Source organism: Python bivittatus, unplaced genomic scaffold, assembly GCF_059951505.1.
Source record: "Python bivittatus isolate LINGU-HERP-01145 unplaced genomic scaffold, Pbiv_v1 ctg000350_np1212, whole genome shotgun sequence".
NCBI lineage: Eukaryota > Metazoa > Chordata > Lepidosauria > Squamata > Pythonidae > Python > Python bivittatus.
Window position 1 is genome coordinate 22,812,001 of NW_028277074.1, and position 23,166 is coordinate 22,835,166.

At 38.6% G+C, this 23,166-nt stretch overlaps 1 protein-coding gene across 3 annotated transcripts in view; it reads left to right on the forward strand.

Moving 5' to 3' along the window:
• The window catches only part of PDE9A (phosphodiesterase 9A), a 52,943-nt gene extending 33,219 nt beyond the window's left edge, over positions 1–19,724 (forward strand). For all 3 annotated transcript variants that reach the window (XM_025170933.2, XM_025170934.2, XM_007434825.4), the window contains exons 9-16: positions 1,543–1,625; positions 4,848–5,004; positions 6,428–6,541; positions 8,064–8,168; positions 9,631–9,759; positions 10,001–10,117; positions 13,619–13,701; positions 15,912–19,724. In XM_025170933.2, the coding sequence (XP_025026701.1) occupies positions 1,543–1,625; positions 4,848–5,004; positions 6,428–6,541; positions 8,064–8,168; positions 9,631–9,759; positions 10,001–10,117; positions 13,619–13,672 (759 nt within the window). In that variant the 3' untranslated portion in view covers positions 13,673–13,701; positions 15,912–19,724. The remainder of the gene's footprint in view (positions 1–1,542; positions 1,626–4,847; positions 5,005–6,427; positions 6,542–8,063; positions 8,169–9,630; positions 9,760–10,000; positions 10,118–13,618; positions 13,702–15,911) is intronic.
• The last annotated feature ends 3,442 nt before the right edge of the window (positions 19,725–23,166 follow it).

Sequence of the window (23,166 nt, forward strand, 5' to 3'; positions counted from 1 at the left end):
CCACTCTAATGCATAAATCAGCAATGACCCAAGAAAAATAGCAGGTTCGCACCTTACTGACACCCCCTGTGAAATATAGACCAACCGACATGAAACTTTGGCCTATTTTTTTAAATTTAAAAAACAAGTATGAGATTCAAACCAAAGAGGTTTTAATCTTTCCCATGCAACTTTCCTAATGAACCCCCTCCCCTTTCCTCCTGCTGCAGCCAGCATTTGCTCTTGAAAGGGTTTCATAACACCTTCTTTCTGAAGACAGATAGATCAGGAAAGTGATACAGGCAGAAACAGTTAATTCTCCTCCTGCCCTCCACCCCATGCTAAACTTTTCACAGCTGCAATTTAAAAAAAAGAAAGAAAGAAATGCTACGCATTTAACATTTCTTTGACTTACAGAGGAGAGGACCAAAGTATCTTGGCTTCCTCTTTCAACTAAATTCAAGGTGGCCCAAACTGCCTAAACCTCTTGCATCATTCTCTGCTCCACCATTTTCAATACAATGTCTTCCAGATGTGTTAGGCTGCAACACCAAAATGCTCTACTCTGATTGTGCCGGAAAATTGTCAGGCTCAGAGCAGAAAGGGAATTACTTTTGCCCTTAGGAAGCAGGTGGGAAGAGAGAGGTGCAGTCTTGCATAACATGATTCAGTCCTGACCATTTTGGCTGGGGGTGGACCTCCTAGTTCAGCTTCACTGCACACTGTCTTAAGGAGTTGCCCCTTTCTAATCTAAGCAGTATTAAGATTGTTACTCCAAATGTGTAGAGCTCACATTTTCATAGAGAAGCTAATCATGTCCACTCTATTTGTGGGCATAGATGTGCAGGTTCAGTGGCCAATACATGAACAAGTGTGCTTCTAGATAAGACTTTTGTCACACAGTTGCCATGTTTCGTTCATAGAATTTGATAGTTGGTCCATATGATCTTTTTTCCCACTTCTAACACTTCCATGTTTTCCCATTGCTTTTTTCTTTCCATTCAAAAAAAAAAAAGTTACAGTAGAGAGGAAAGGAAAGATAAACAAGTCTTTTGACTGGTAGGGCAAGAATATCTCAAGACAAGATAATTAATTATATTGTGTATTTGCAAAGAAGAGTTTCTTGTGCAAATCCAGGTTGTTTTCTCCAGCAAGCAGCAGATAACCAGAAATATTCCCACATGGCTGTTCTTCACATTTATCTTCAATACTGAAATGAAGTATAAAATACTGAAATAAACATCTTTCTTAACTAATATAAATCCTGGCACAACATATTACAAGCTGAGCAACCTTTGCATTTAAATAAAATTTATCCATGGTCAAGTGGATCCAACTTTTCCTTTCCATCCTGTTGTTAATTATACATCACAGCCAAACATGAATGATTTGCTTTGGCTACCCTGCCAGAAAAAGGATATTTAAACTTGCTACAGTAAATGTAGCCATTAACTATTGACTGAACCTAGTTTTAAATTATTTTTCTGATACTTAAATGTGCTTCTAATGCTGTAAAAGCTGTATGAAATTAGAAGACTGCATTTTCTCCCTTTTCTCTTTTAGGCAAAGATTTCCCAAATGGATATCTTAATGCTGATGACAGCATCGGTGTGTCATGATCTGGATCACCCAGGATATAATAACACGTATGTATTCTTTTGGCAGATACTTAGAGGAGCATGGCATCTGTTTAGAGCAGTGTTGTCCAAACTTGGCCACTTTAAGTTGTGTGGACTTCAACTCCCAGAATTCCCCAGCCAGCATGGCTGGCTGGGGAAGTCTGGGAGTTGAAGTCCACTCATCTTAAAGTGGCCAAGTTTGGACAACACTGGTTTAGATAAACACAAAACACAGTAGCACATTAAACACTCCTTGCTGGGCAACCTTATGCTGCACATTTTTTGCAGGAGTTCCACCATAAGTCCTTCCACCTGATTCCTAAGGAGTGCTGACCTAAGACATTAGTGGAATAGGAAATAATGCACTGCCTAAATTGTAATGCATAGTACTAAAGGCCGTAGGTATTATTTTGGCACCAGGAGAAAGAAAGAAAAAGAAAACTCAAAAAAGCCTTTCACCTTGCTTTGCAATAAAATACAGTGATAATAGACTAAGTATCTAACAATATTGTGCTCTTTCATTATCTTCCTACAGTATATGGTGCCTAAGATACCTCAATCTGCCCTGCTCCCTGGTAAATATGCATAGGATATTAGTATCAAGCTATTGAAATTAGCAGGATCTAATAATCTGTTAGAGTGTAAGATTACAGCAAATTAGAGTAGCCACTAATACATTTTTAAAAAGAGGAAATGAATCAAACCCCAAATGAGATCACATGGCCAAATGTTTTCATAATACATGTGCATCTTTATTAGATCTGTGCAAAATATGTGTGATCTACTTTGGCCCTTGGCTTCAGAAGTGTTTCACTTAAAATGGCAAGGGACTTCTGCTCATATTCTGCATACATGCAGAAGACCACTGACAGGCCAGAAAAGCATCTGAAACAAAGCAGTTGAAATGAAATGGTGTGTGGCTGGTCCAGTCCAATAAGTAGCAGTGTGATACTATATCACTTTGGCTATCTGCTTTGATAGGGTGATTCAGCTGAATTATTTTCAGCTGAATCATACAATTTAAGCTTTGCACAGACCTAGTATTTATAACATAATGCATACTGATAAAGTTATGCACATTAAAATAAAAATGTGCTGTGTGCTAATAAATATATTTATAGAAATATGGGTCACTCTATATGTACTGATAAGAAATGTATTTTAAGAAACAATCTTGAGGAAGGAAGTAACATCTGACAATTTGTTTGCATTAGCAAAGCATCAGAACAGACATTGTGCGATGACAAAGATTTGAGCATGTATCTTTACAGAATTGTGAAAAATGTTGTTAATATAATTGCAATATTTGTAGATACAGTGGCATTGAAATGGCTTACAGAAATATTGAGTTGTAAAAAAGTGAAGGAGCATTGCAAAAATGAAGCAGAACACATCCCATTGTAGCTTCCAGATTTGCTACATACAGTATTTAATAGATGAGGGTATTAAAAGATGTGCTGTTTTCTTTTTGCCTCCCAAGTAGAACAGCAGCAGGGCTAAATTGGGAGAAGAGATGAAGTGGCACCTGGACAAGAGGCAGCAATTTTAGCTTAAAAGAGAATTCTATCAGAAGGTGAACATTAGTGAGAGGGAAGAACCAAATTTCTGTTTGCAAGTGGCTCCATAAATCCTCTTGGCATCCTTGGACCATGAGAAACATTGGTTCTTAGGACTCATCTGCTACATCTTGGCATTGTATATGATTTACTGGCATATGATTATGTCCTGTATCTCTTTTTTCCCCTTTAAAAAGATTGTGTTTTTTTAATAAATAAATAAACAAACAAACAATTCCTACCTCAAGAGAGATCTGAAAGGGATAGAACCCTAAAGCCCATTATAACTGACTGTCAACCTGATCTTTTACCTCTTCTCATATTTGCCTTTCTTCATTCTATATTGTTTTAAAAACTATCAGAAACTCTAAGATGGGAAACTAAAAGCTTAAAATAAAGAGCATGCACTGGAATAAATAGAGATAAATAAATAAATGCTACAGTCCAAGATACTGTGAGGGTTAGAAGGAGGGCGGAGAAGATATCTGCAGATCCCCCTCATCCTGGACATAAATTGTTTCAACTTCTTCCCTCAGGATGGCGCTACAGAGCACCATATGTTAAAACATCTAGACACCGGAATAGTTTTTTCCCTCGTGCCATTGCTCTGCTGAACACCTAATTAATGCAGCATGACAAACTGATTGATATTGCATGATAAGATATGACTGCCAAGACGTGACAGATAATGCTCTGTTAAATATGAATATATGCTAGACAATAGCTTCTCTTTTTAAAAATGAATATATGTTAGTCAATAGCCGTAATATTATTCTTCCTCCAATTCTCCTCTTCTGATTGCATAGTTTTAGTATATAATGTTATTACTTTTTATTATTCCTTATTTCCTGATGCTATGCAAACACACTGAGAATTTTTTGCACCGAAGTCAAATTCCTTGTATGTCTCATACTTGGCCAATAAAGTATTCTATCTATCTATCTATCTATCTATCTATCTATCTATCTATCTATCTATCTATCTATCTATCTATCTATCTATCTATCTACCTACCTACCTACCTACCTACCTACCTACCTACCTACCTACCTACCTTCCTACAAGGGAAAGTTAGTTTCCTGCAGAAAAGTATATATCTGTGTTCACAGATGCACGCAGATAAAGCTTGGTTACGTTTGCTGCAGATTTACCATTGCAGGATTCAGTTTAATAAGCAGTTCCCTCTTTGCAGGGGTAACTGCTAAAGCAGTAGAGTATGCAAAACTGCAGCTGTAAACACACATGTCTACCTCTTTGTTAGATCCAGTTTCTACTGTGTTGTTCTAACCCAAACCTGATGTGTGCACAAAGCCAGTTGGGCTATATGGCTTTCCTGTTCCCTCCCGTTATTTTCTTTCACTGCCTCCATTGGTGTCACCTCCGAGGTCTTTCGTAAGGGCAGCCAACAAGACTTTTCCAAGGGTGCTGTTATGAGACTGGAATGGAGAGCAAAGACAGGAAAGCCTTGTTGTCTGCTTGCATAAGGCTTGACCACAGCCCATGAAAGAATGTGCCACGTGAGATACGTTCAGTTTTGAGATTTCTTTTCATATTCTATTTTCACTTTCTATTTTCCATATGCCATCTGGAACTTATTATTCCCCCAACCCTCCGCTTTTGATTCCACTGTAGAAATGAGCTAATCCTCTGGGACCACTAGTACATTTCTGTTGATGCCTTTGCTTTACCTCAGGTACCAGATCAATGCACGGACAGAGCTTGCTGTGCGCTATAATGACATTTCCCCGCTAGAGAATCATCACTGTGCTGTGGCTTTCCAGATCCTTGCACAGCCAGAATGCAACATTTTCTCCAGTGTTGATAAGGAACAGTTCAAACGGATAAGACAGGTATGGGTTCCAAGGCTGAGGCAAAGTTCACCTCTACATGCATTCTGTGTCACGTAGACCTGCAACTGAGTTCAGCCGGTCTGGCTCAGGACTAGGGAATCTGTGGTCTCAAAATTATGTTTGACTACAGTTCTCTAAACTCTTGTTGGGCAGGCATGATGGTAGAGACACAATATCTGAGTGGCTAGAGATTCACCAACCATTACCTCGATAGATTGAAACTTAGAGAGCTTAACCTCTGAACCTGTTTTACCGAAATGTCTCAACTGCTCTCTGAAACATATGAAACAGCAGAAAGAGCACTGGGTCTTTGAGCATGCCAAGAGTGACTTTGGTAGGAAGTTCTCAAAGTCTAGAGCTAGGAGGTAAAACATACAGGTCAAAAAGAATTCTCCTAGACATCTTTAAAAGTCAACATCTCTCATTTGAGAAATTCAATAGAAGCATCAGCAACAGTCAAACTTAATCTCATAGACAAGCTGGTGTCTTTCAGTTAGATTAAATACAATACACATCACCCCTAGTTATCGTAGTTGGAACGATGGGAATTGTAGTTTAACACAAGTGGGAAGTAGAGCCAGTTTGAGGAAGGATATTGCAGATACATTTAGAAAAACATTATGGCTTTTTATATTACAATGTATTAATATCTTTAACAGGTTTTATTGCAATTTTTGTTTTTTGTAAAAGCCCTAAGGAAATGCTAAAGAGAAGAGGGTATAACATAACATGGTGTAATATAACACAACACATAACATAATGAAAAAAAAATAACATTATGCTTTAAATGGATTGGCTGAAATCACAAAACATATTATTTAAAGAACATATTATGCTGGCACTCCCATTCTTGATGTTTTGTTAAAGCAGTTCTCAGGTCATGCAGAAGCACCAAAGCCAGATCAACCCTTCTGCCATGCAGTGGCATTTACCTGCAGAAGAGGGAAAAATATATACCTACATGTTTTCCCTTGTATGGCTAATAGAAGTTCCAAAATACTTGGAGTCAATGCCATGGTTATAGATCTGATCAACCCTTCTGCCATGCAGTGGCATTTACCTGCAGAAGAGGGAAAAATATATACCTACACGTTTTCCCTTGTATGGCTAATAGAAGTTCCAAAATACTTGAAGTTAATGCCATGGTTATAGACCTGATCCAAATTTGCCCGCCATAGCTCACTACAAAAAAGATAATTATAATGGAAACTCCTAACATAGAGTTTCAGCATAACTCTGTGTTAGGTTTGGTCCTTATTGTCATTTCTTTCCTTCAACATTGCTTTCTTCTCCAGAATATGTCATGTCCAGAAAGGGGAAAATTGAACAAGGGGTGGTAATAATATGTGGAAAGCTAGAATATTTCTACTTGAAGAAGTATAAATGGTTTCCTCTTTTTTTTTTTTTTCCTTAAAAAATGTAGGGGATAATTACATTAATCCTAGCAACAGACATGGCACGGCATGCTGAAATACTGGATTCTTTCAAAGAAATCTTAGATAAGTTTGACTATTCAAATGAAGAACATGTAACTCAGGTAAGATGCTTTTCTTTATTTGCATTTAGCATTTATTCAGATGGAAAGGATTCCCCAACGTGGTTTAAGGATCAATAAAAAAAGACAATCCTGCTTTCTCTGCATTCCTCGAACCTCCATGCATCCAAAAACCTCAGCCTTGTGGTTTCTCATCATTTGGAGATGGGAAAATGCATGAGATCTGCTTTGTAAGCCTTAAAAATGAGCTATTCCCTTAATTATTTATAGCATCCCTGGAATGGCTTGGCAACCATAGTTCCCATGAAGCTGGCCTTGTCTCAATCCAGGCCAGGATTAAATCCCTGTTTTCTGTACCATAAAACACAAGAAACAGCAAAAAGAGTTAGGACAATGCATGGTGATGACAGCAGTTTTTTGTATTACCATAGGAAGGGCTGGTTTTGGGTCAGATTTGCTACTGTAGAAGGGCTGATAGTCTTAGCATATTTTAAAAATATATTTAAAAACCCTCTCTGTCTTCCCCCAAAACCATTAAAAAAAAGAAAAGAAACTATGGTTGCCAAGCCATTCCAGGGATGTTATAAATCTCAGCCCCACTTTCATGGGTGATCCTTTGTATCATTACCCCACCCATTGTAGATTTTGCTTCTCACCCAAAATACCCCTCCAAAGGCTGACCATCTCTATCTAAAAAGATTACACAAAAGGGATGGGGCTAGGAAAGCAACATTAGAACACTCATATACCTATTTTAACATCATTTAAGATGGAATAAGCATCTGGCAGAATGCTTGACAACCACTGCAGGAGAGGCAAAGCTGTTTTTGTTGTTGCTGTTTCTCCATATCACCCCTAGTGATGTAGTGGGAAGGAGTTATAGGGGTTTTTCCCCTTTTTTCTTTTTAGCTGGTGCCTGGAAAATGTTGCACAGCTTCTGGCCCTTCTCCCTTTTGCAATGAACTTAGAATGGAAGCTCAAGAATATAGCCATTTCAGAGGAATCTTACCTATTTGTGGGGAATCTGTGACCCTTGAGATGACCCTGAACCAGTCTCCCACAGCCTTGCATTGGCTATGCTTGCCTAAGCTGCTGGGAGTTATAGTATTAGAACCTTTGGTGGGCCATAGAGTTTCCACCTATTGTCCATGTTCAAAATGCTGAGTATTGAATCACCATTTTGCAGAATGCCAGCTTTTATATTTTTAACTTCTACATTTAGCAATTTCTCCATGCCAAAACATGGATTTGAAAGCGGATGAGTTGAGGACAGGCTGCCTTGGCTGAGAGGATATGTAAAAATATGCTGTTACTCTTTTCAGTTAAATGAAAGGGCAGGCAACCTGAACGAAAGGCCCCCCTCCTGTCATGCATAGATCGGAACATGGAAGGATTTCTAATTTGGCTGTATGTTTTGCTTTGATCAATACAGAGAGTCCATTGCTTTAAACTAATCATATTGGATTTGGTATTAATTTCACTGCTGACTTTCCACAACAAAGTGGAAGAAGCACTGGCAGATAAAACAAAGATCTCACACTGTAAACTGCTTTGCTGTTGTCAGCTGAAGATGATACTGATCAAGTGCTGCGATATCTCCAATGAAGTTCGCCCCATGGAGGTGGCAGAGCCGTGGGTGGACTGCTTATTAGAAGAATACTTTATGCAGGTAAAAAGATACACAGTTTCAGTTGAACCACCATAACGATTTATACTTTTAAACTCCAGCTGAAGTCTATCCAGTAACAATGTCGCCATGCTAGAATCACAGGACTGGTTTTGTTATATGGCATAACGAGAAAGTGGTAGTAGATACCAGAACAGTGGAAGAGAAATAGCTGCACAAGCAATCCCCATACAGGCTCCCTTCACGTATGGGTCTGTAAGCTCAACTTGACCTTCCCTGCACACCAAAAGCTAGCCAGCTGGGTTGACAGTAGTTGCCGTGTCCTGGTTATTGTTACACTAAGATTCAGCAGCCAGTCTAGTTGCCTTCTACACATGGATGATGGGGAGGGAGGTTTGCGACACTGTTTTGTCTTTTGTTTCTATTAGAAAAATATCTTGGGATAAGTCTGTAGATCCACTATGTTGAAAACACTTTCAGTAGTCAATTTTATGTCTAACTGCAGTTTGCTGCAATTTGTAACCTAGAAAGATGACAATAGCCAAACAGTGTAAAAGTTACTGGAAAGCTGCTTGTTCTCTCTTGCAGAGTTGTGAGAGTGAGTTAGCTCAGCATGTAAACAGTTTTGAAACTCAAACAGGTAAGATCTGAAGAAAACACTGCTAACTAGGCAGCCCTAGGTGCATCCAGTGATAGATGTTGAAACTTTCATAGCTAAGCCTGTAATCAGTGAATAATGTTAAGAGAAAGGAAGGAGAGGGAAGGAAACTCTGGCCATTTTTAAAAGAACAGTCTAGTTAGTTCTGAAACATCACTTTACTAGACCTCTCCTTTGGAGGTGGTTATAGGTAGCAGTAAATGAAAATAAAGGAATGGTTCACATGCCAAGATTAAGCCATCGCGGTGATATAACATCAGGTAAGGTTTGATGGTAATTGAGAACAGAAAAGAGGAAGAGGAGTTGTGCTTTTTTAAAAAAAAATTTAACATCTTCCCCTCACCAGAAAATAGCTAACTTTGACCAACAATTTTATGTTGGTGTTTATTTGTGTGTCTGCCTGTCTATCTACAAACAAACATTTATACATATATAAATGTATAAAACCACAAAAGAATAGTAGCTCATGAGAGTAGATCTTTCTTTCAATTAATCTGCATCACATGTTAATTTATTCACAGTGTTTTTGAAGTCAGCTTAATCTGGCCCCTTTTATTTTGAAGAAAAAATATGTATCTAAATGTAGGAAAGGGTTAGGTCCCTTTTCTCTACATTACACTGTACCAGTCCAGAGAAGGCGGCAGATATCTCAAGACATTTATGACTCAGCTGTCAGTTGGGACTCTTGTTCTGAAACTCTATTTATATTGTTGAGCACCACTTAGGAGGCCCTGCTTGGGCTAAAATACAGGTTGTATAAAGTTTATTAGATATATAACTAAAAATGTATAAATGATATGGTTTGTGGATTAACATTACTATGACACATTGCTATATCTATTGTAGAGTGACCGGGAAAAGTCTGAAGGCCTTCCAGTGGCACCTTTTATGGACCGAGACAAAGTAACCAAGCCAACAGCACAGATTGGCTTCCTCAAGTTTGTTCTTATTCCAATGTTTGAAACTGTAACAAAGGTAAGGTTAGCTGGAATATTTCATCAAAACCCTTTTGACCAACTAAAACGGTGCCCTCATTTAACATTTTTACATTTTTTTTCTCCATTAATATTTTCTTTCTGTAGGATTTTATAAAATGCAGGTGTCAATTTCCCACAATCCTACTCCCAAACCCTTCACTGCCATATATAATGTTAGCATGTTTTTTTTTAACCAGTCATAATAAGCATTGTTAACTTTTCTTTCTCCGTTATTTTAGCTTTTTCCAGAAGTTGAAGAAGTAATGCTCCAGCCACTTTGGGAATCCAGAGATCGCTATGAGGAGCTGAAACAAATAGATGATGCTATGAAAGAGGTCAGGACGGCTCCTTCTCAGGTATTGCTTTATCTTATTTTTATCCTCTTTCTCTGGCCCTTCTACCAGCTCTCTCCAGTCTTCCTGCACTTTCAAACAGAGTGGAGTTAAAACATTTTCTTGGAAAAATGTCTGAGTGTTTCTTTCTCTGACTCATTCTTAGAAAAAGAAGGTCACTTTGCTTCTCCGAACTTTATTCAACATGTGTGTTTGTGTGCGAATGGGTATATGTGATAGCCATCAGTTCCCTCCAACAGTGTCCTAGAACAAAGTAACATCTGGAGCATAATGAAGAATGCAAAATGGTGGTCAAGCTGCCAACACAGTTTATGCTGCTGCTGCTGCTGCTGCTGCTTATAATAACAGCACAAAAATAAAATCCCTATAAAATGTGCAGGAAATTAAGAAAAAAATTCATGCTGGGTTATTCCACCTCTGTGAAACTGTTGGGGAATTTATTCTTCCCCAAAGACACATGAGTAGAAATTTATCTGCCCACAAGTATCATGGAAGATCTTGAGACCCTACAGTATTTGCCCACAGTTTACTTACAGCACCAGTATTGCTTCTGTTGGCTCTCAGTTATGGCTCCTCTGTGCACTGTCTTCAACACTTAGATTTTAGAATGTGGGGTGGTCCTGTTATATATGCTTGGCTTTCAAACTCCAATGCTTGGAGCTGGCAAATGGTGCCCAGATGATCTCTAAGGTATACTCCCAGACTCCCTCCTCCTCCAATTCAAACAATGTTAAAGTTGTGAAATCTTGAAGTAATGCCAATATCTTATTAGATCTTACCATGTCTACCTCACCAAAGATTTTGGTGAGCTTTGGGCATTTATTTAATTAGGCATCTGGGTCTTCATGCAAGAACACATGAAGCTTCTTAGAGGCTCAAAAAAGGTACTGTGTTCTTATCTGTCTGCCAGTCCAAAAGCTTTCAATGTCTTCAGTGGCCCACTTCCCTAACAACAGTTACATAAGTGCAGAGTTCAGAGATGCCTTAGCAGCTGGTATATGTAATAACCTAATATTATCTCCCTTGAGTCAAGCTCACATCTGGGTGATTGAATGGGCATGTCCATCCTGTGTTCTTGCCATTGCCTTTTTTTTTTTTTTTTAAACTTCCAGGTCTAATTTGCAATCTTGGTATTTCCTGCTGGTCTCCTCCACAAGTACTAACCAAGTCCTGTCCTGCTTCAGTTTTTCAAGATCAGTCAGGGATAGTTAGGTTCTACCACCTCTTATTACTAACACTACTGTACATATAAATTCTTACATTGTTGCTATAGATTAATGCAGATCGTGCAGAATCTCTCAGATAATAATATTGAAAACTTTGGATGGGTATCAAGTAACTTCCAAGGATAGTTCACAATGTATGATCAGATCAGATCAGATCAGATCAGATCAAAGATAGGTTTCTTCCCATTCAAGTTCATTCCCTTAAATTCAGATTTGTTCCATCCCTACAATTCACATTTCTTCTTGGCTTTGAAGCAAATTTTCCTTTTAAAAAGCCCTATTTTCTACCAACTGGTTGCTAAGGAGGACTTTAGTGGTATCTGATACTTCCAACTGTGCATCATGTATGATTTATTTTTGTTTCTCTGCGCTGACATGTGTGGGAGAGAGTGGCTAATATCAAGAAGGTCTATGGCCTGTCCACTCTTGGGGCTGTTTTAAATGACAGCTATAGTTCCTGAGAACCAAGTTTTATGTTGTGCAACAGAGAGCCGAGCAAGCCTTTGTCTCCCTCCCAATAGGATAAAGTTCATTTTAACTGGCTGCTGAAATTTGGTTCACTTTCAGACTGAGCAACGGAACAATGAGAACACTGACACAAAGTCAATTTCTGTGATTACCAACGAAGTTGTGCAGCCAGCATACTAATCAAGTAGGCTGTCAGATGTTATATCCCACTTCTGCCGGCCTACTTAGAAGGCAATATTTTGCTTAGGTGGCTAAGACTTCTTAGCAGCCAAATAAAATAAAAGCTAGACACTTTTCTACAATATAGTACAAGGCAATATACATGGTCTTTCCAATCCATTGCTCCAAGACTTTGGAACTCCTGCTAATAAAATTCAGGCTACTGCCCTCTCTGATTTTTGCTGCATTTTCTTGACTTTCAACCTCCCTAAAATTTCCCTATTCCTGACTTGTCCTATTCCAAGCTGCAACTTTAGGAAGAAAATTCTCCACTTCCTTTCATAAGGAAACTTCTCCTGGTGGGGTTCACAAAACTTAGAACAAAAGTTTAATAAGGTTTGTAGTTTTAATTATTTTCTTACACGACTCCTCATCTGGTTTCCCCTTATTTAGCTAAGTAGTTACTGTAAATTTAAACAATTAAATCATGCTCAGTGCTATTCTTAAGATAGTTCATTCCAAAAGAAATCCCCCACATGAAAATGTACTTTGTTCTTCAGGGGCAGTTTAAACTCCAATTAGTAAATCATCACCTGCTTGATATCTTATCTTGTCAGGCAGGTACGTGTGTAAACATTCCATATTTGTGCTGCTCTTCCTACTGAACTGCATTTCCTGTCTTGTTGCATTTGTGGAGACTTTGTGAACTCATCTCAGCCCTGAAATTGGGGTTTAAGAAAGGATTCTGTACAGAAATGGGAGACACTGTGAAGCTGGTGGGAGAAAAAGATTGTAAGAGTACTGAAAAATGCAATTGAAAGCATTGTTTGTGGTGGCCACCCTGGTTTATTTTGTCCCCTTTATCCTCTCTTGTCAAAAAAACCTTTGCAAATTATTTGAAACAATGTCAGAATTGTGAACACTGAATGGCCGCTCAGTGGTTTCCAGTTCTTTAAGCAATGTGCAGTTAGTCTGTGGAACTCACTTCTACTAGGTCTGGTGATGGCCATTATCTAGTATATTTTAAAAGGGAGCAAGACCAGTTCCAAAATGGCAGGACTTTGGATTGCTGCTATTCATGATAGCAGTAACACCACTGAATACCAGTTGCAGCAGAACAACAGGGCCCTATTTTCGTAACTGCTCATGAGTTCCTATAGAAGCTTGAGCCTGCCACAGAAAAGAAGTATGCTGGGGCAGTTGTATGATTGGTCTGATCCAGTGCGGTTCTTGAAGTCTTTATGGTCATCTCTGATGCAAACATTACTCACAGGGATATGCAGATCAGTCTACTTTAAACTCAGACAAAGGATTTTCAGACGAAGGTAATATGCAGGGGCTGTTGCAATCTTAATTAGAATGTCTGCCCCACCACCCTTGGCAGGAAACAGTATGTTTCTGTGCAAAACCTATGTGGCTTTTCTTAGCTGGAACACCTAACAGTTGGAAATAAATACAACGCTTATAATGGCTTCAGTTCCTGCTTTGGCTTTGGGAGGATTTGCAGGGGCCACTGAAGATTCCATTTATCTTTGTGGATCCCACACAGTAATAATATTGATGTGTGATGTCTAATAACACAGTGGTTGACATAGTTGATTTATGAAATGACATATCTTTCAGTTACTCCATTTCAGTCATCTTTTCTTAGTTACAGAAGAAGAAGAAGAATGAAAATTTGACACGTGGAACCAGGGAGAAATGAAAAGCAAAGTACTGACAAAGCATATCAAAGTAATTTCTATTTATTCTTTGAAAGATTCTGAATAGCAAATATTTGATAGTCAAATATTTGAAATATTTAAAATAGGAAATAGTTGTGCTGTATTGACATCTAGAAAGAATGCCGCCAATTTCATTGCATGCATCCATACCTATTTTCCCATCATGCTATTCCCTTTTGAGATAAATTGTTTTAGCCAAAGTGCAGAAAAGGCATAAAAAATAAAAAGCTAAAACAATTAAAGGCACGAGATAAGAAAAAGGAAAAGAAACTTAGCCAAATCTAATATAAGCCAATGCCATTGAGTGCACCTCTTTGTACCTTTCTATCCTTGCAAGCCATTGTTTCTACATCGCCCATACACTGTTTCATAGATTTCCTTTTGTTGCGATATATTAAATTATCCTAATCAGAAATGCCATGGGAAAAGGCTCAGAATACCTTTTGTTTGGGCCAAATGTTAATGTAATAGAGAATCGGTAACCAATAGTAAGACACGTCATTTCTATAATTGGCTTATTAATAGGAAAGCGATGTAGCAAATATTAGTATGACAGTGCACTTAAGAATGAAAGAAACCTGAAAGTCACAATCCAGTGAAACACGAATATATTCAGGTCCCACTGAAGTCCGTGGAACCCAAAAAACTTTAACTATTTGCTTTAGCTATATTAATATCAAAGGGTCTTAAAGCAGACTAGATATAGCTTGTCCCCAGTGTTTTTCTTCTAGAAAGATGGTCATGCCGGCAGTGAAGAAGAGTGTTGTAGTCCAGTACTACTCTATTTTGCACAAAGTTTTATGGAATGTTGCTTGTCTACTCTAATCCTACCATTTCCTTGGCTAGCTGTGTTACAGAGGGTTTGTCCTCACAGCCACATTAAAGTGCTTTCCTCCAGTCATTGAGGCAGCAGAACAGTATACTTTGCACTGACCTTGTTGCAAGGACCTATTTTGCCTCACTCATGGGGCAGGGAGTGGTGTTGTCCCTACAATTGCAATGTGGAACAAGTAAATTAAAGAGATTGGTGGATTCCCCTGGGTTTGTCTGCCCTCCCACCAAATATCACCCCCAGTGGGACAACATCTACCACTCATTTACTTTAATAAGGGATGAGACTGGCCTGGGGAGAAGAGGAGTTATGACAGATGGGTAGACCTGTGGGTTTAACCATCTGTAAAAGCTTGGTGTGAAGAGAGCTACCCAGTACAGCATGAGAAGATCAGATCCTCTTCAGCTGATTCTCTGGGAGGGATGGCAAGAGAAGTGGGGAGAAGCTGACTCTGTGCCTGTCAGGAGTCTGATCATAAGGAGCTACTCTGTGGGACTGGAAATCTGGCAGGTAAAAAGCCACCCCTCCCAGATCTGGCAGCAGATCTTCAGTCCAGGGGCAGTGAGGAATGTGAATGTAAGGTATCCCTCCTTACCTGCCAGCTGTTTCCTAAACTGATTTTAAATAGGGGCCTAGTGTTCTTCCAGAATAATGATAAATCTGTGTTTAAAAAGGGCTTGACAGGCACCGTAGGGCTGTGTGGTAAAGTAGGGGGTCTCCTGCTTCACCATGCTTCACCCCACAATGCCACCTTTTTCAGGCTGGCTTAATCGATGCTGAGAAAGGGAAGCCACTTCAGCTTTGTGCAACTGGTGGCAAAAGATTTGGCTTCTCCTCTCACTTTACTTGCCACCACTTTAAGCTTCAGCAACTGGGGATCTGCTGCCAGGTCTGGGAGGAGGAGCAGGAGAAGGGGGGAGAGGTGTCTTTTTACTTGCCAAGTTTCTGATCCCACAGAGGAGTTGTGTGCAATCAGAGGCCTGATGGGGAAAGAGTCAGCTTCCCAGCACCATCACTTCTTTTGCCAGCCCTCTTTGTCCTGGAGCCTTAGGGTCAGCAGAAGGGCTCTGGCAAATAACATCCAAGGGCCAGAAGAGAGGAAAGCAGCGGAAATGTACCTGCAGTAGCTTAAAATGGTCAGATTTCAGCTGCCTTCAATGTGGGCTGAGAATGAGATGAAGCCAGCTTCCGGAGGACTTGTCCATTGAAAACAGCAGTGTATCTTTGTGGGGGACTTGAGGATAAGCTCAGAGATCCTGAGAACTAGCACAATTGTTGTATTTAAAACTTATTCCTATACTGAACCAGCATGTCTGAACCATGCCAAAATGTCTGGGTGAATCAGACCTTATTTTTGGGGGCTAATGATGTTTGTGTTTTAATTTCAGCATTACAGTTGATACAAAGATCTTTTAGAGGTTTGCCAAGTTCATCTAAGCATTGTGGGATTATCCAGCGTGGACGAAGGATGAAGCTGAATAATTAACACTACACAAGCACTTTTCACATTCCTTTTCTAAAGACTAGTATTTTTCCTTATGGGTACAAATGTTAAGGAGCCACCACTGTTGTACAAGATTTTTTTTTTTTTAATTTTTAAGGTTGCCTTTTAAATAATATATTCTTATACCAAAACAAAACAAACAAATGGTTGTTGTAATTATTCCCTTTTGTATATTTTATATGTGGTTTTTTTTTAATGCTATGGGGGGTGAATTTGTATCAAGAGTCATTTCAGAAATATGCATATCTAATGGGAACCAGATTCTGCTCTACTTTATGCCTCCAGTCACTTTTCTCACACATTTGACAAAACACCAATTGCAGGCCAGCTAAGGAAACAGACTTCTGCTTTACTGGTCAGCAACTGTTTGCAGTCTAACAGCTTGAGAGAATCCAAGCCTCAGGATATCCCTCATTGCCTGTTGCCTCATTCCACTTTCACAAATGCTGCTACTTCACGTTCATTTTTTATAACTGAACTGTTAACTCTGAAGATAGAGATCATGGTAGAGGAAATTAAGTGTGCAGGGATTTCCTGCTATTTCTCCAGAGTGGCATGTGGTCCCCAGAATGACTCAAAACTTGCTGCCAAATTATAATTTTTAATGTGACCAAAACAAAAAGAAAATTATTAATTCCATGGCCGTAACCATATTAATCATTTAATTACTTTAGGCTGAATGACTTTTTATTTTCAATTACATTTTAAATCCAATCTAGTTTTTATTGTACCCTGACCACTTTTTGGAATGGCTATCCATTGAAAGACCTGTTTCTAAATACTGAAAAAATTAAGATGCCGCCAGTACCCATGGCATTATTGACATGGGTTCAGCAACCTCATGAAGCTTTGGGGCAGAGGTCCAGGAGGCTACTCAGCAGATGAGCAGAATCACCTTGTCATGCAACAGAGTTGGCTTTCTCCATTTTAAAGTAAAGTAATTCAGATTACCAGTGAAAGGGGGATTGTCAGATGATTACATGTAGAGTCCCTGGAAACATTATTCACCTGTTTTCTCAGCATTCTTCTACAGCAGCACTTGGGCAAAACTTAATTGGCTTAGTTAGTGAAATCCTCCAAAACACTGAGTCATGGGGACCAATCCCAGATCAAATGCAAACCTTGAGTATGGAAGGAGTCTAAAAATTATCTGCCTGCATTACTCAAAGGTTCTATGAGCTGCCTGGACAGGAAAAGAGATTGTATGGGCACCATAGCTACATCATGGCTCTTTCAAGGAAGAATGGTGCATTAGTGTAATCAATAGCTAAATCTGCAATCCGAGTTGGTATTTTTCTTCAAAGTGATGCTTTCGTTTTTATTTGTATTTCTTACATCGCTGCTCTGAATTCATTTGGTATATAAACTCATTTAGTCTCATATGGTTGTCTGAAATAATATGCTAACATAACACTTCAGTAAGCTTATGTTTGCCTAGAGATCCATTGGAAGATTTGGTTTAACCAAACACTTGGTATGTCTGCAATATTTTTTACTTTGAAGGTTACATCATGTGACAAGGCCTCTGACAGGGAATATTGAAGTTTAGTTCTAAAACTTTCACTGTTGGAAAAAATCACAAGATGGGACAGATCTGGACCTTCAAAACAAGATTCAGAGTAAGCAGTCCAGGGCTGATAGTCTTGGCAAAAAGGAAAGTTCATGTCTTCAAATGACTGGCTACATCGGCCAAGAGATTGGTAGCTATTTTATACAGGTGACAATGATTAAGGGCCTGTTTGGAGTAATGTATCCAATTGCAACGATACAAATATGATATAAGTGATACAAATATAAGATCAAGGATGAATAGACCAAACCACGCATGCAAGATCTACAGAACGCTTTGGAAAGACAGAGGATTTGGCAGGCCCACACTCAGTTCATGACTTGGGAGCACTGGTACCACTGTTGGTCATCTTTTACAGCATCCTAACACATGTGGGCTTGAAAGTAATCAACAAGGCCTACAATGTGATGGGAGCAAGTGGAGCAGGGATGAAAACAGATGGGCAAAACAACTTACAGTGGATGAACAGGTTCAAGAAAGCCCCCTGTCTACTGCTGCATTATAGTGAAATGAAGTGAAGCAGCACAGACCAAACATGGCTAACTTTACGAATCACCTATTAAGAATACTGACAAAACTCTGCCCAGCTAATACATCTCTTCAAACTACATGAGCTGCAGTGGGCCAAAGAATATTACTAACACACAGTGCCCTGAATATACATAAAGCATACAAAACCTATAATAAACAAAATAAGCTGTTTAAAAAAAAAAAAGATGTAGGCCTGGTTCAAACATCATGCTAAGCCATAATATGGTTTGGGTTTAGTTTAGTGTACCATGTGGTCTTTGTTATTGTGGTTTGTTATCTACAGCTAATGTCTTATTTGATAAACCTTGGTTCAGGAAATTTGGCTTAACAGAATGCATAAAGGCAATTTTTAAAAGGCTGAAAAAAAGATCTATTATCTGACTGGGATAAAATGAAATGCAAAAAGATCCTCAAAGAGCTTCTGTATGGTGCAGTGAGGTTTGGCAGCTGAGTCAAGGCTGGCCAATAGATAAAACATTTAGGGAAGAAATGTGATGGACAACATGAAGATACATGGAATTCTGACCATGGTCCTTATAACTGTGATCAGAGTTTAGCCCAAAGTTTTTGCTAAGTAGTTGTATAACAGAGTGCTCTTATTTTGGGGGTGGGGGGGGTGGTCTGTTTTAATTGTTGAAGTACTCTGTATTGATTTGCTCAAGTATACTGCCCAGAGTCAGCCAGATTGGGGCAGCTGATAAATGTTCTTAAATAAATACAGATGAGCACCAGAAATACATACAAAACAGGAAGGGAAGGAGAAATGTCTCTGAGATGCTTGTTTCAGTTCTTCAGAACAAATGCTTAGAAAATATTTTATTTGAACATAATGATCCAAGAGAAATAAATACATACCATCAAGGTATTTTTAAAATGAGAATGCATGGAATTTCTACTCTGAATTTTCACAGGTTGTTATAATTTTTACTTATAAATACAGAGCCACACACGAGGAAGGTGCTGCATTCAAAGGACACATGTGTTTCTAGTTGAACACATCCAAGCCATATGCCTGCTAGTTGAAATGCTGCTTGCTGAGTCATAGTTCTTTTCAAAAAAGGAAATGTGTAGGTGGGAGCTCAGACTTTTCTTCCATGCAAAACAGGAAATAAATGCAGGCTTCCTTTGCCAGAAGACCTCCATGAATAACCGTTGGCTCACTCACCTACTGAATAATAATCTCCCCATGTTCACTATGCTAAGATGCTTTAGAAGAGTAAAACTTGTAATTGTCTTTGAATTTTAATGTATGTCTCCATGCACCACTTGCAAATCGCTCTCCATCTGTTTGGATGAATGATTGCTGTTTTTAATCCATTTCTGCTGATCAAGAATATTGTTTAATCCACCCGCAATATAGACAGATCCCTCTGCACAATCATGTAGCTTTTTCAGTCAGGAATTGACCCATTTCCTGAGGAAGAAGGTCACAAATGTCTTTATTTATGAGATTTTGTTTGGAGGCACTTATGCATCAACTGAATTAAATGTATTCTTCTAAATAGCTGTAATTTCTTTTTAAAATGGAACCAAAATACACTGCTATTATCTTCTCTGTTATTGTATTCCTGGTATTTATCACGTGTCTCTGGACTGCTCCCCTCTCCAAATTAAAGCTGATTCTATGAGAAAAAATGGTTTGAGGCAATTAATAGGGCTTTAGAGGAAAATTGTACAGTTAGGAGCTTGCACCTGCATCTTCTATTCATTGCCATTATATCAATGTCACATTGGGAAAGCATATTAACTTATAACACTCTGTGACAAAGGTTCCCAGTCTCTTTGAGGGCAAAATTCAAATTGCTGTTTGTGACCTCCAGCATCTCATGGAGGTTGACAACAGAGTATTTGAAAGGTTGCTTTTTTCCTATGATCCCATAATTTTTATTTTTATTAAAATACATGGCCTTAGATTTAAAAAAAAAGTTGGAAAATAATACAAATTTGTGTGTTTATGCCTATGGCTAAGCTACCTAGACGATGGTCAGATCCAGTAATTTCTGACTGTCGCAGCTGTGGCCTAAAATTTGGCCACCATTCTGGATACTTCCTGATCCTGGTCACGTGGAAGGTAGCACACAATTGCCAACCCATATCAATCCTATGATCTTGTCCAGGTGTTAGTAGCATCAGGAGATTAAATCAGTATAATTTAAAAATCTGTGAAGAAAGCTTTTTACCTCAAATATCATGTCAAAAAAGTTTATTAATAGTTAGTTAGACTTACATGAGACTGACTTTTCCCCCACTGCTACATTTTGGTCTGAAATTCACAGGACTGTTAACATGACCTTACATTCACTGCTTGTTAAAGCAGCAAACTTTTTAAAGGCCAAATCCTGAATACATGGTATATAGCAACCTAAACAAGACACTTAGACACTTTGTACATGCAGTATAATAGAGAATTATTATACAGTACGGGAAGAATAAATATATGATCTATAGCCCCAGAATGTTCTTTGCCTATCCTATATTCATTACTGGTTTCTTTTTGATAATGTTTAAGGAAGAGGATTTTCAAGTCATTTGGTCACTGCTGATTTTGTATATGCTTATACATTTTCATATAATTTCTGGAATGCATTGGAAAGCAAAATCAAAACCCAGAATACCAAGAATTTGGTATATAGTGCCTCTTAGTTGGGTGACCTTGGGCCAGTCACACTCTCAGCTCTAGGAAGGAGGAAATGGCAAACCACTTCTGAAAAACCTTGCCAAGAAAACTGTAGGGACTTGTCCAGGCAGTTGCCAGGAGTCAACAATGACTCAGAGGCACCAAAAAAAAAAAAAAAAATCACCAAAGATTTATGAGAGTATCCACTGAGATTGACAAACTCACAAGATTTCAGCCATTTTTCTTTTTTTAATATACCCACTTAAGCATATCAGCTATCACACTATTCATTTGAGGGGTAAGCAACATTATTCAAAGTGCAAAAAAACAGTAGGAAACAGCAAAATAAATTGGAGGCAGAAGAGTAACTCTAATTAAATCAAGTTTACACCAACATCATTCACTATACCTCTCCCTATCTTTCAATTCTTGCAAACTATCCTTGCTTCCACCATATCCATACAATAATTCATACATTGCTGTTTTTTCTGTAAGCATATCACCTCTTTTTCTGAGGATCTCATCAAATCCATCCAGCCATGGCATTCTCAATTTCAATAGAAAAGTCCCTGTTTCTATTAATCATTCATTCTACCTTCATGTATTTGTTTTGCAGTTTAGTCCTCATTCATTCTCGCTCTATGACCAAACCACTATTTGTCACTATATTATTTTATACTGGTTGCTCACTTTTGTATTTAATCACATTTCATTCATAACTCTAATTCTTCTTGTTATACCATACATTTCTTCAGCAACCAATTCCTATAGTACTCAACATTCTTTTTTCTTTCTCCTGACATACTCAGCACTCACTTCCATATAAAAGTGGAGAGAAGTACACACTTGTACTCAGCCATTTTTACTTGTTTAGGCAAACATTTTTCTTCATGAGACCATAACATAGTCACTACTTTTCCGTGACTATTTCCATGTCTTAAAAATTCTCCATCCATTTCCCCATCTTTTGTAAATGTTCCACCACAATAAACAAATACATCTCCTTTATTTTTTTTTCACCATTTATGTATAACTTGCAATTGTTTATTCCATTTCCCCAACAAACACAAGGGAAACTTGCATCATACATGCTAACATTTGCTACAAATATTTCAAGCTCTCACTAAACTACATGGCATTGTCTACATATAAACTACATGTACATTTATATCCCCAACACTTCTCTGAGGTCATCACAAGCATTTCTTATACATTTTTACACAAAGACATTAAACAACCAAGGAGGTATCACACATCCTAGTCTTATTCCCTGCTCAATGTCAAACCATTAATTTATTCTCATGCATGCTTTACATTGTATTCCTCTTATCACATACAGCAATCAACTCATAACTGTGCAAAATGTTGCGTAATTCAAGCCTATTCACTTTATCATATTCTTTTTCAAAATGAGAAAATGTGCAATAAGTTTTATTTCTCAGTGACTCACTAAAGATTAAAAAATGTGTGCATATTTCTTGTTTGGCATAAAGTCACATTAAATGTCTCTGAGTTTGCTCATAGTTGCCTCTTGTACCCTTTCAATCAAAATTCTACCAAAAAAATTTCCAGGTATATTAACAAGTTGTCCTACTTGTTTATTTATTTGGCAAATTTGTATAGCTACCCATCTCACAAAAAGTGACTCTGGGCGACTTACAAACAGAACAACAATTAAAACCATATCACAACATAAAAAACATCAGACATAAATAACAACAAAATAAAAAAATAAAAACATACTGGAATAAAAACATAAAAGAATCCCAAAATAGCAGGAGGACAACCATCATTTAACTTCATTCAACCACTTTGCAGCCATGCCATGAGATCCCCAGGGTTGATGGAAGAACTGCATTTTTAAGGCTTTCCAGAAGGCTAACAGAGATGGGCTGACTTCACCTCGGGGGGAATGATGTTCCAGAGGGTGGGGGCCACAACAGTAAAGGCACATCTTCTGGGTTCTGCGAGTTGGAGCTCTTTAGCAGACAGGACCCAGAGCATCTTGTGCTGGACCTGATGGGATGGGTGGATGTAACCAGGAAGAGACGGTTCCTCAAATAACCTGGTCCCATGCTATGTAAGCCTTTAAAGTCAAAACCAGCACCCTGAACTGCACCCAGAAGCAAAATGGCAACTGATGCAGCTCACAGAGCAGAGGTGTAACATGTACCATCCTAGAGACACACATAATTGGTCATGCAGCCACATTCTGCACTATCTGAAGCTTCCAGATGCACTTCAAGGGCAGCCCCATGTAAAGCACATTACAGAAACCCATCCTGGAGGTGACCAGGACATGAGTGACAGTGAGTAGAGTCTCATGGGCCAGGAAGGGGTGCAGCTGGCATCCAACATGAAGCTGCGCAAAGGCCCTCCTAGCCACGACTTCTACCTGTTCCTCGAGCAGAAGTTGATCTA